Raw genomic sequence first — 13,406 nt, forward strand, 5'->3', positions numbered from 1 at the left:
AAGCCAGAGGGTTGTTGTTGTTATATTATTATTATTATTATTATTATTATTATTATTATTATTTATACCCCGCCCATCTGGCTGGGTTTTCCCCGCCACTCTGGGTGGCTTCCAACAAATACCAAAATACATTAAAATATCACAGATTAAAAGCTTCCCTAAACAGGGCTGCCTTTAGGTGTTTTCTAAATGTCAGGTAGCTGTTTATCTCCTTGATCTCCGATGGAAGGGCGTTCCACAGGGCGGGCGCCACTACCGAGAAGGCCCTCTGCCTGGTTCACTGTAGCTTTGCTTCTCGTAGTGAGGGAACCGCCAGAAGGCCCTCGGCGCTGGACCTCAGTGTCCGGGCTGAACAATGGGGGTGGAGACGCTCCTTCAGGTATACTGGATCGAGGCCGTTTAGGGCTTTAAAGGTCAGCACCAACACTTTGAATTGTGCTCGGAAATGTACTGGGAGCGTACTGGGTTGGCCCTTTAAGGCTCTGAAGTTCTCTCAAGGGGTGGAGCCAGGAGGAGGCAGCCTTGGGACAGAGGTATAAAAGGCCTCAGTGTGCTCCCGACCTTTGTTGGAGCAAGTTGCTCAGTCGGAGCAACCTTCAACCCGCCTTGCCTCTTTCCCTGTGAGTTCTGGCTTCGGGCCTGAACACGACAAGGGCACCTCTGGACTGTCAGTATCTTTTGGGAGGGATTCAAGGGCATGCCATGAAATTTAGGTTTGCACCACTGAAGTGAAATAAAGAGCTCCACCGCCCTAATACAAGAAATCCACTTTTACAAAGGAATGGGCTTTTTGCTGCTGGGAAAGTGACAGGGAAATGGGTGGAAGAGCGCAGAATGAATAGGCAGTTACTGGGAAGACGTACAAACAACCCACAAGCAAATCAGGATGAGTGTTCATTGTCATACAGCCAAACAAATCAGAATGAATGCTCAACAAATAGGTCATTTGGTGAAGCCCTATGAAGAACAGGTGAGCTGAGCATCAGCCTCGTCAGTGGCAGGCAAGATGGCATCAATGGATCGCTCAGCTGGCTTCCAGGTGGTTTTTGTTCCTGTCTATAGCCCCACCCTACTAATCTCCAGCACCTACCACGGTTCAAATCCTGCCTCTGCCTGGGCACACTTTGTTCACATCAGCACCACGTATTTTAAGCACTCTTGAAGAGTTGTGGCTTCCCTCAAAGATTCTTGGGAATTGTAGTTAGTTAATGGGGCTGAGAGTTGCTTGGAGGCCGCTCAGAGAGCTGTAATTCCCAGCACCCTAAGCAAACTGCAGCTGCCCCAGGCTGTCCTCCCTGTTCCCATGTGGCTCACCTGGGCTGTGGTTCGGGGAAGCTGTCCGTTATGTTGGCAAGTGGCCGGAAAGAGCAAGCAAGCTTGGTGGTGGTGAGGGCTGGGCTGGGCTTCTTGGCTGGCCCTTCCCTATGGGTTGCTTTGGAGGGGGGCAGTGATGTGAGACTGGAAGGCAGGGCGGAGAGACAGACAGGGCTGCCTCCTCCGCTTCTATTCACCACCATGGTTTTGTCAGCAGTCTCCAGAGCTGGAGACTGACAGCAGTGAAAGACCTCACCCCAAGGGTTGTGGAAGAGGGGACTGATGATGAAGCTGCGTCATTCCATATCAAGGGATTCGATTTTCTTTTACCTTGTATCATCCAATTTTCTTCTGTATATAATTTTTTAAAATTAAATGTTCTGTTTTACAATTTAAAACATTCATTTTACTTGAATATCAATGACTTCCCTTCTTCTCTTTCCATGGTTCATTTTACATATCATAAATCCCTGCATGTTCTACAAAAACTATACCATTCAGTATTCCATTATTGCATCCATCAAAACTGATTTACACTGTTGGATTTATCTTAATGCTGCCAGCGTTTTCAGTTGTACACAATTATTTCCCATATATTCAATAAACCTTTTCCAATCTTCTTTAAAGGTATGTTCTTCTTGTTCTCTTATTTTGTATGTTAAGACTGCAAGTTGTGCATATTCTGTCAACTTAAGTTGCCATTCTTCTTTGGTTGGGACCTCGGTCATTTTCCATTTTGGGGCTAACAAAACACAGGTAGCAGTAATAGCATACATAAATAACCTTTTTTGACACCTGGGAATTTCAATCTGAATTATCCCCAACAGAAAGGACTCTGGGGTTTTGGGGGAAAGTACTTTTAAACATTTTCTTCAATTCGTTATGGATCACTTCCCATCATCCAATTTCCTTAATATTTTATATACTTGTCGAATGAAGATGATGGAATTCATGGAACTGGCTGAGATGACCGGATGAATCCGCAACCAGGGAGAAGAAGCGATGGAAGAAGAATGGAAAGATTTTAAATTGTATTTTAAAAAATATGCTAAAATAATATTTTAGAGTAGAAATTAAGCTGTAAATAAAACTGTGGAATATGTGAAGATGTTATTTAGATGTTATTTAGTTTTTATAAGGTTAAGATTTTGATATAGAATATGCTAATTAGGAATGTAAATAAGAATCACAGGAACGGGAACCCGAGGAGGTCCCAAATATACAATGTGAGGAGATAAGACATAATGTTTTATATGTTTTTGTTTTTTTGTCTGCTTTTTGTATTTGTATTTTCCTTTTTTACCTTGTTTTTCTTCTTACTGTGTTTAGTGTTTTGTTAATCTTTTTTCTGTAAAATTAATAAAATATTAGTATAAAAAATATATTTTATATACTTATCGAATGATGCAAACAAAGTTTAATTTTTAAAAAATCTCATCCCATTTGTGAGTTATGAGGGCTTGGAAATTCAAAGACCCTAGTATATTTACATACAGCTGCATGGAATTGTCAGAATTTGCCTTAGGCAAGAAAGGTGTTTCATTTACCGTCTTGTGCCGCCATGTCTCTCTTGCTGTCGTCCTCAGAGTCCTCCGTTCCCACGCACCAGTACATTCTGGGCTGCTGCTCAAGCGTTTCGAGGAGTCTACTTTCTGATACATTTAATATCCAAAACGAAGTTGTCGAAACTCAAAGGAGAGTGTCCAGCTTGGAGACTTGGGAAATCCTCGTTATGCAGCCTGGAAGAGGGTGGCTCTTAAAAAAAAAGGGAAAAAGAAAATATCTAAATTAATCCTTCCAGCGGGTCAGGAATTAAAAACACCACGTTTTCTCCTGTCCCTCAGGATTCTTTGTTCTGTACATCACTTTAAAACAGTTATAAATAACTTCCTTACGCAGAAGCTTTAATACATTGCAGCAACTGGTTCTCTGGAGTTTCACACTCTACATTCTTGTCTAATTTTTATTCTATTTTTATGGTACGTATATGCAGTGCTTCTTTTCTAAAAAAAAATGTTCAGGGGTACTCTCATTTTCCTACTCGTATTGAAATACTGCCCCTCAATGAGGTCAAACGGAGATTCGCAAAATGTTTAGGGGTATTTGTAGCCCTGCGTACCCCCCAGAAAAAAAGCACTGTGTATATGCATTGAAAGGGTGGGAAAGAACCTTTGAGACTCGGCAGGCTTCAAATAGCCCAAAGAAAGAAGCAAAAATGATCTACAAGGAAGCAAATGAAAGGGTAACTGGAGGTTAGAATCTCTGGATACAGTAAATGAAGCTTCTTTCCCAATGCTGGAAATAGGTTTTGCAGATACGTGCTCAGAAGGGAAAGCCTTACCTAGTAATTCCCTATTTAGAGATGGAGGAGGAATTTATGAGTTCATTTATGAGTTCATTTAGAACCAGGGTTGTGACATTTGATCAATTAAAAAGCATTTTGTACAATGAAAAAAGGCGCCCCAGTTAACTGGCCAGAACATTTTAAAGCTGTATTTAATATTGACTATTTTTTTTATTAAAAATAACCACAGAGGGCAAAGATCACTTTAAGAGAGCCGCTCCTTCCTGTTATCTTAAGGTGCGTATCCTGGAAAAAAACAAAGCAGCTCCAGATAAAGCTCATAAATTGTAGCTTATCAAAAAGTTCAACTCTATTCATCTGGGTGTGAACAGAGGCAATGGTTTACTGTTCTGTGGCAGATGTTAATATGCTCACCACTGCTAACAGGTGATTCTGGTATCACCAATCACAAATAGTGTGAAGGACCAGTGTGCTCATTTTGCTACACTTATAACTTGTACTTTACTCAGATGCCAAGATGGATAGCTCACTTGGATAGAGTGTGGTGCTGATAATGTAAAGATTGCAGGTTCGATCCCCATATGGGATAACTGCATATTCCTGCATTGCCGGGGGTTGGACCAGATGACCCCCAAGGTTCCTTCTAACACTACAATTCTATGTTTACAGTGTCACCAGTTACTGTTGTCACATGGGCTGCCAATTCCTTCGAGATGTGATTTTATTTTGAGGCATCTAGAAATACAGGCAATCCCTTTCCATTTATTCCTATTTCCGCTGAAGAATGTAAGTTGTGTTTTTATATGTCATTACAATTTTATAATTGTATTTATTTCACTCACTCCTGATTCTTTATTTTGACTTTCTTACTGAAAGCTCCTTATGTTGAACTATATTGTTTTGTTGTTCATATGCTTGTTTTTCCCTTCATGTGTATTGTCTGTTTTTGTTGCTCAATAAACTTTCTTTTTTTAAAGAAACGTTACTGCTGCTGTGGTCATTTTGCATCCATTTGCAGCCAATGTGGCAGCTTCCAGACGCTGATGGACCTCAAAACCCATCAACCCTGGGCAGCTGGAACCAATCGGAGTTGGACTCCAGAAACCCCATTGGCTACCTCTGATTGAACCTAATTGTCACAAACTGTACTTTTGCATTCTATTGCGATTCAACTCCTACCTTTGCATTTCCTCCCCTCCCCCTTTATCTTCTCGTACACACACATATATATATATATACACACACACACACACACACACACACACACATATGTATATATACAAATATGTGTATACACACACAAACACAAACAAACAAATAAATAAACAAACGTAAGGCTGTCATCACACAGCCCTCATCTGTAGTGCCACAGCATCGCAATCCTGTATTTCCATGAAGAAGTGGACTGGGAAAAGGGAAAAGTGAGTTTAGTAGTTGCATGGGGTGGGAAGGAGAAGCTCTTAAGGGTAAATGTGGGGGGAATTTGGAGGGAGGGCTTAGTGAGCAGAGCAAGAAGAGCACAGATATTTACGTGTGTGTGTGTATACACCTGACAACTGAGATTGAAGCTCTGTGCATCTAGTGAAGTAGGCCGTAGCTCACAAATACTTATCATGCCATAATAAAATGCATTTCACTAATGTGAAAAACAGACTCACATGGCTCCCTCTCTGGAAATTCTTTTTTAAAGACCCTACCGGTATCTGCTTCTGCACAGTGTGCAGCACATAAAAAACAGACGCTCTCTTTATTTAGAACTACTGTGCCGTGTTTCCTCATATTCAAAGATAACCAACTAAGATCTCTTTAGCTGGGTGCACAGGCAAGTTGTCCCCGGATGTCACAGGCATCCAATGGGGAGTGTGCAGGTGTGAAACTGGGTCACCCAAAGCCATATTGGGAACAGACAAAGCTGCCTTATATAGAGACACCATTCTGAAACTCTGGAGAAACACTGTCAGATACTGTAGGAAGTACTGGGCTGGATGGCTCAATGGTCTGATTTAGTACAAGGCGGCTGCCTATTGGTCAGATTGTTAGCCCATCTAGTTCAGTATTGTCTGCACTGACTGGCAGCTAGATAGGGGAAGCTCCCAGCCCTACCTGGAGAAGCTGGGGATTGAACCTGGGACCTCTGGTATGTAAAGCAGCAGCAAAGCAACTAAGCTACAGTCGAACCTCGGCTCCCGAATGCTTTGGGAATCAAACATTCCGGCTCCCGAATGATCGAAAACCGGAAGTGATTGTTCCAGTTTTCGAATGTTCTTTTAGAAGCTGAACATCTGACGGGTTTTCCGATTGGCTGAAGGAGCTTCCTGCAGCCAATCAGAAGCCGTGCTTTGGAAGTTGAATGTTTCAGAAGTTGAGCGGACTTCCAGAACGGATTCTGTTTAACTTCTGAGGTACAACTGTATAGCTCTCCCCCTTTTTTCAGCATTTGCTCCGCTAAAATTCACATCTTGGAGCATGACTGCTAAAAAATATTCTGGAAGATCTCAGAGGTGCTGGAGCAAACTGCAACCTGCATTTGTCTTGCTCTTCCACGGCAACCACAAGCCCAGCTGAAAAGTGTAGCAGGAAGTAGCAATACAGATGGCAGAGAGGGGAAGTGGGGAAATCCAGATTGTGTGGGCAAAGGGCCACTTCAAGTTGCTACCATTCCTTGGGGGGGGGGTGCAAAAAGAGTTGGGGGTGAAAGACAAGGTCACCCCCTTTAATCTGGAGGGTACCTTTTTGGTTTTGAAAACAGCCACACATTCAGCAGAAATCCATGCACATCCACCCCCCATCATTGCATTTCCGTGCAAGAAAATACTGCACCTGTTGAATTTCTGTTTGCAGAGGAGCCACTAAAGTTGGAATAACTATTTTCTGGGTAGTCAGAGGTCCATGGATCATTGGCCATCTGACTGGGCTGAATGGGAGTTGGGGCCCAACAACATATGGTTGTTAAAATTAAAAGTGCAGCAGGTCACCAAGGCATACCCAAAAAAGAATATATAATCCATTTTGTATCATCTAATGAAAATGCATGTATGCCCGGAATGTTTTGCTATGGAGGCATGGAAACCTTTTTCAGCCTGAGGGCTCCTTCCCCTCTGTGTAACCTTCAGGCAGCCACATGTCAGTGGGGCCAGAAGCAAAAGTGGTTGGAGCAACAAATGTAAATGTTGCCTTGTCTGCAGTAGGCTATCTGCTCACTTACTTACCTACCTGTCAGTCTGTTGTTCTGCAATTCTGCTAAAGTTGGCATGGCCACCTACTGGCAGTCACACAAACTGCAATGTGTTGACAGCCTTGCGCGCATATATATGATATGCATTTCCTCAAACAATTTTCCCCTGATAAGAATGCATTTTGTACATTAGATTGAATAACATATACATTTTCGTGGGCATGTGTGGGTTGAAGAACCGTATCGCAAAATTTGGAGAAGTGTGAATTTCAAAGGAAAGCTGTGTTTCAGTTCATGCATTGCTGCAGGAAGTAAAAAAACCGGTGGGTTCATATTAAAATGCAAATTGAACAACCTTCTCTCTCATCCCTACTAACAAGGAGATAAAGTGATTTTCTTCGTGGGGGTGGGAGGGACCTTCAGGTGCTTAATTTGTACATGTCAAAACTATTGCTGAAGTCACAAGGGGGAAGCTGCCAACTCTAATCCCACTACAAGGTACCCTGTTTCTCCTAAAATAAGACGTAGCCATAAAATAAGCCATAGCAGGATTTTTAAGCATTCAAAGAATATAAGCCATAACCCGAAAATAAGCCATAGTGATAGGCAGTTTAAACTTGTAGGTTAAACTGTGCCATACTTAATTTTTTTAAAAAAAAGACATAGTGTTTTTGTTTATTTATAGGAAAAATAAATATAAGACGGTGTCTTATTTTGGAGAAACACGGTAATTCATCCATAATCAGAGACAAGAGAGCCCAATTACCCAATGACTTGTTCTCTTGCTTTTAATTCTCTTGCTTTAGGTTGAGCTTAAAATGTCTATTATTTCTGGATCTAACAAAATTCAGCATATATAGTTCAGGAGATGAGAGCCTATGGCACCAGGACCAGTGGTCGGGGAAGATGGGAATTGTAGTCCAAAACATCTGGAGGGCCAAAGTTTGGGGATGCCTGGCCTATGGCCTTCCAGATGTAGAGGACTACGACTCCCATCAGCCCCAGCCAGCAAGGCCAATGGCCAGGGATGATGGGAGATGTAGTTCAGTAACATACTGAGGGCCGAGGGCTCCCAACACTGAAGTGACCTTTCTGGGATGCAAACGAGCCCAACAAATAATAATGGTGATAACATTAGTGCATAGCAGGTGAGGGTAGCCGATGGGTCTCGAACCCTCGTTGAGTTAGAGACTTCCCCTGCCTGTGAAGACAGACTCTGGAGAATTGAGCGGACGAGACCAACGGTCAAGAAAGCGGCTTCTGCATGTGCTATAGAGGGAAATATGGGGCAGGTGGGGCTTGTCAACCTGGGAAGGTAGTCCATCTAGGACAGGCATCCCCAAACTGCGGCCCTCCAGATGTTTTGGCCTACAACTCCCATGATCCCTAGCTAACAGGACCAGTGGTCGGGGAAGATGGGAATTGTAGTCCAAAACATCTGGAGGGCCGAAGTTTGGGCATGTCTGATCTAGGAGAAGGAAAACTCTGATCCTAAACCTCCGCTGCCTTGAGGGATATCTTTGGGAGAAGAAAAGGTTAAGGAGTAAACACAAATCCAGAGTGGAGTCCCTAAGGCGGATGGATGGTGCCTTGTACTGCTCCTTCCGGCAACTCCTGCAGCCATGCTGGTGTCCATCATATTGCTCTGCTTTATTTTGGACCACATCAGTGAGGCCGAGAAGGGGGGGGGGAGTCTTGTAATCTGGGAAGCCCAGGACCACCATATACATTGCCCAAGCTTGTGCCCCGGGGATGTTATTTTGGTGCAGTTAAGACAGCAGTTTGACTTCACCCCCGGAGGCACACTCCAAGACAGATGCACATCAACGCCAAGAACGATCCTTACAATGGCCCTGGAAGGCAGGCCAGTTTTATCATTCCCCAAACTTCTGATAGACGGCCAAAGCTGAGAGCAAAAGCCCTGCTGAATTCTGCACTGTGAGTTTCACACCGGGTTCTTGCAATGCAGGAGGTTGGGCTAGAAGACCCTTAGGGGCCTCTTCCGACTCTACAATTCTATGACTCCTCCTGATACAATGATTACATAGCTTAGCCTTAGTAGGTTATAACAAGTTTGGGGAAACTGCTCTTTTACTGGGATGAATGTACAGTAACATAGAAAAACAGGTAACAGCCATAATCAGCTCATTATCCTACGTAATATAAAGAGTATAAAAAGAATAGGCACCAATAACCTTCAGGTCAGTCCCATTTTGCAATAAATAGGAGATTCAGCCTGGTATTAAAAGCCACACAGTTGGCAAACATTTTTCAAACATTCCTTCCGCCTCTCACAATCACAAGCTCGACCCATGGCTTATCTTAAAACCCTTGGCATGGTTTTTTGTTTTTTCATTTTGGGGAAGGGAATAACAAGGAGTTGCAACAAAATAATAATAATAGCCATCTCCATTTTAGAAGAAATATTGTAGCTTCCATGATCCAGAAAGTTAAAGCGCTTGTTCTTTTCAATAGCCACAAGACTGACTTCCACAGCAGCCCACTTCAAAGTTAGAAAGGACAAGTGGGAACTGCAACAAAATGTTGCAGTGTATCCTGCTCTTATAGCAGGACTTTTCCTTTTCAGGGTGCCAGCAGTCAGCTGGACGTACAAAATAGTCCATTCCATGCACACATTCTCCATTTTACTCAGTCCTCATTGGGTTAATTTTGTGGGGGGTGGTTGTCCCCTTATGATTTTTGGTAAATATTTTGTGAACTTCTGCAAAGCTCAGGGGTACCCATTATTCCCACGGAGCATCTTGCCCGGATTAATAGGGGGATGTCACTGGGCTGCCAAGATCAATTGAACCACTGTTTGAAGCAGCAGAAAATCTATCTCCACCCACTTGAAGAAAAAAGGGCAGGGGGGTAAATTATTTTTTAGAAGTAAACCCACTTCAAAGTCATGCACTTTCTGACTCCTTCAAAGATAGATCTGATTTTCTGGAACATTTCTACCCCACCCCCACCCCCCAATAAATGCCTTTTAAAAAGCCTGGGTTGAATGCTTTGACCAAGCACTAGTTCTTCAAAAATGCAAATATAGCACTTCCTGAACAGGACAGTTTTAGACTACGGTGCAGGGAGGAGGAACCACATGTTTGAAGAGATTAAAAAATACACACCATAGTAGGTCTAAGAATGGGAGAGACATCGGATTCCATTAGAATTTAAAGGCTTGCTTGCATGCTTCCTACAGGTATCTGCTTGGCTGCTGTAAGAACAAGATGCTGAACCAGATGGGCTCTGGCCTGATCCAGCAGAGCTCTTCCTGTGGTCTTATGTAAGGGAAGACCATGATTCCCGGGCCCCAGGAAAATTAGACTGGCGTTGACTAGAGCCAGGCCTTTCCAGCCTGGTGGAACGCTCTCCCACAAGAGACCAGGGCCCTGTGGGATTTGACATCTTTCCGCAGGGCCTGCAAGACGGAGCTCTTCCGCCAGGCCTTTGGGCAAGATGCAGTTTGACTTACTTTCCTTTGTATAAAACAAGCCTGAAGGAGGCTCCCAACCTGCTCACAGGTCGTTGTATGATCAGTGGAAACAGCTGGTCCTGGCAAGTATTAGCCACTCTCAATTCCAACCTGATAATTGCCACCTGCCCAGATTTTAACTTGTCTGAATTAATTTTAAGATGTATTTTAATTAATTGATGTCTGTTTTTATGCATATTGTATTGTTTTTATGATGTTAGCCGCTGTGAGCCCGGCTTCGGCCGGTGATACAAATGAAAAATAATTATTAGCATTAGCATTATTATGATTTGCACTTTCCAAAACTGTAGGAGAACCAAAACACGACCATCCTTTGAAATTCACGCTTCTCTTAATTTTGCAATGCAGCTCTCCAGCTAAGTACAAAAATGCATCTACCGGTGTAAAGTGTGCATACAAAGGCATATATTTGTAGGTGGGGAAACATACCAAAGAATTATATTAAGGAACATTGCTCCGCAAAAGTGTGCTTATTATTTACTTGGAGAACTTCACACAAAAATGCTGATGAATTTGCTTTTAAAAAAATAGTCCCATGAAAATTCACCAGCATTTTTGTGTGAACTGATATGAATTTGCAGAGAAACGAATTTAAGATTGGGAAAATGAGAAAATCAGAGGAACTGAAATTGACATGTTTGCCCATCTCCGCTGCCAAATCCCAGCACACACAAAAATCCATAATGTCAGGAAGAAGCTTGCAATGTATACTATTTGGCTGTCTCAACATAGCTGCCAAGTTATCCCTTCTTTTAAGGGATTTTCCCTTATCCTGAATAGGCTTCCTCGCGAGAAAAGGGAAAACTTGGCAGCTATGTGTCTCAAGTAAGTGGGAAACTTTTTGATTCTTCACTGGATACATACCCAGAAAAAGAGGACATCTGAAAACCACCAGCATTCTAATGTAATACTATGTTACATGTTATTTTTGTTTTAATGTATTTACAAAACTTATTGTGGCTTATTTACTGTTACGTTTTTCTTATGTGGCTTATCCGTTATTTAATCACAATCAAGGCCTTGATCCAATGCACACTTACTTACCTGGGAGTAAATCCCCTTGAACACAGCAATGCCTATTCTTGAGTAAATATCCATAGTTTGACGACGTTGCACAAGGCAAGGTTTTAGGCATTTAAAAAATACTTCTGGTTAAACCTGTTGAGCAAACCCTCTCACTTCCACACCAGCAAGACAGCAGTAGCAGCAGCCTCTGAAAACGATAATCTTAAAACTACAAAAACAAGCTAACCCAAAATGCAACTGAGTGCCCGAGTTTGTTTTCTTTGTCCTCCCTCCAAATCCTTTTCCTTTTGTGCCTTTCCTTTTAGGATGTCAACATGACAGCACTGTCTTACGACTGAACTTTGAGAGCCACTTTGGGGTCTTCCCCCACCCGCAACTGAAGAGTGGGATAAAAGTACTTGCAACGAAACAGACGAAGAAACAGCCACCAGCAAAATCCAGCACATGAAACTGAGGCATGCAAATAAAAATGGGACGCTGCTGACAGTCTAAGCCAGGCATCCCCAAACTTCGGCCCTCCAGATGTTTTGGACTACAATTCCCATCTTCCCCGACCACTGGTCCTGTTAGCTAGGGATCATGGGAGTTGTAGGCCAAAACATCTGGAGGGCCGCAGTTTGGGGGTGCCTAGTCTAAGCCATGGGTAGGCAAACTAAGGCCCGGGGGCCGGATCTGGCCCAATCACCTTCTAAATTCGGCCTGCAGACGGGGAATCAGCATGTTTTTACATGTGTAGAATGTGTCCATTTATTTAAAATGCATCTCTGGCTTATTTGTGGGGCCTGCCTGGTGTTTTTACATCAGCAGAATATGTGCTTTTATTTAAAATGCATCTCTGGGTTATTTGTGGGGGATAGGAATTCGTTCATTTATTTATTTTCCAAAATATAGTCCGGCCTCCCAAAAGGTCTGAGGGACAGTGGACTGGCCCCCTGCTGAAAAAGTTTGCTGACCCCTGTACCTTCCACATGCAGCACTCCTTTCCGGAATGGCTAAGAACAAAATCTCAAAGATCAACATCCCCACCTCACATATACCTTACCTTTACTCCCAAGGCAATTCTGGGAAGCTTGGAAATCCCCATCCACCCATATCTGTTCCTTTAACAGTAGCCTTCCGGATCAGGCCAACAGCCCATCTTAGAAGTCCAACATCCTATTCTCACAGCGGCCAATCAGATGCCCCAATGCATCTCTGTCCTCTTCTGCACTTTTCAGTTCAACACCACACTGCCATCATGGCTAGTAGCCTTGATAGCCTTCTCCCTGCGTGAATTTGTCCAGGGAGACTGACGTGAACAAAAGCAAATGAAGCCTTTCCCTGGCATAAACCTAAGAGGATTGGGGTGGGGTAGGGAATTTTCTCCCCTCTTATCTGTGTGAATCCAAAACCATAGCGGGTGCAGATTGGTTGGGGGGGCGGGGCGGGCGGGAGGAGAAGGAGAGCATCCTAACTTTCCAAGAAGTTGCGCACAGCTCGCCCGTCTAGCCAACTTGGATGGAAAAGTGGAAAAAGAAATATAGCGGGTGGAGGAGAGAGGAGAGGGGGGGGGGCGGAGACAACGAAGTTACAGAAACCGAGGTGGAAGAACGGCCAAAGGAAACCCGAACCTTGCCGGAGCAAAGTATTATTTTACGGAAAAGCAACAGCAGTAAGCAACACGCGCGCACCCTCCTCGCTGCCGGGCTGTGCGCAATCTGTCCCACCATTCCAGCAACCCTTCCGGCGTCCTCCTCCCTCCTTTAAGCGAAAAAACATCCCGCCCATGCAAAAAACCATAATCCTACCCTGGAACCCCTTGCAAGCAAGTAAACAAGCAAACAAATAAATAAATTAATAAGCAACGTCTCCCCATAACAAAGCTGCATCGCCAGGCACGCTTTGCTGGGAGCAAAGGGAGTTGCCATGAACTTTGCAGCGCGTTCTTAAAGACTCTTCCATCGCCCCTCTTTTGCTAGAGTTTTGTTTTTGTTTTTTGCACGGTGCAGCTTTGCTTGAATGAGAGCGGGCGAGGGGGGCGACGAGGTAGGATGGATGGAACAACCTAAAAATTAAAAAAGGGTGGGTGGAGAGAGGACTTGCGGCGCTGA

General features: G+C 43.6%; 1 protein-coding gene across 3 annotated transcripts in view; it reads right to left on the reverse strand.

The window, feature by feature from the left end:
• LRRK1 (leucine rich repeat kinase 1) overlaps nt 1-13,406 on the reverse strand; it is an 81,263-nt gene that overhangs the window by 67,633 nt on the left and 224 nt on the right. Inside the window, exons 1-2 of one of the 3 annotated variants that reach the window (XM_060282941.1) lie at nt 11,335-13,400; nt 2,862-3,069 (exon numbers count right to left, since the gene is read on the reverse strand). In XM_060282941.1, the coding sequence (XP_060138924.1) occupies nt 2,862-2,928 (67 nt within the window). In that variant the 5' untranslated portion in view covers nt 2,929-3,069; nt 11,335-13,400. Of the gene's footprint in view, nt 1-2,861; nt 3,070-11,334; nt 13,401-13,406 lie in introns of those variants that run through there. The other 2 variants (XM_060282940.1, XM_060282939.1) reach the window with 2 other exon arrangements.

This window comes from Zootoca vivipara, chromosome 14 (assembly GCF_963506605.1).
Source record: "Zootoca vivipara chromosome 14, rZooViv1.1, whole genome shotgun sequence".
Taxonomy (NCBI): Eukaryota; Metazoa; Chordata; class Lepidosauria; order Squamata; family Lacertidae; genus Zootoca; species Zootoca vivipara.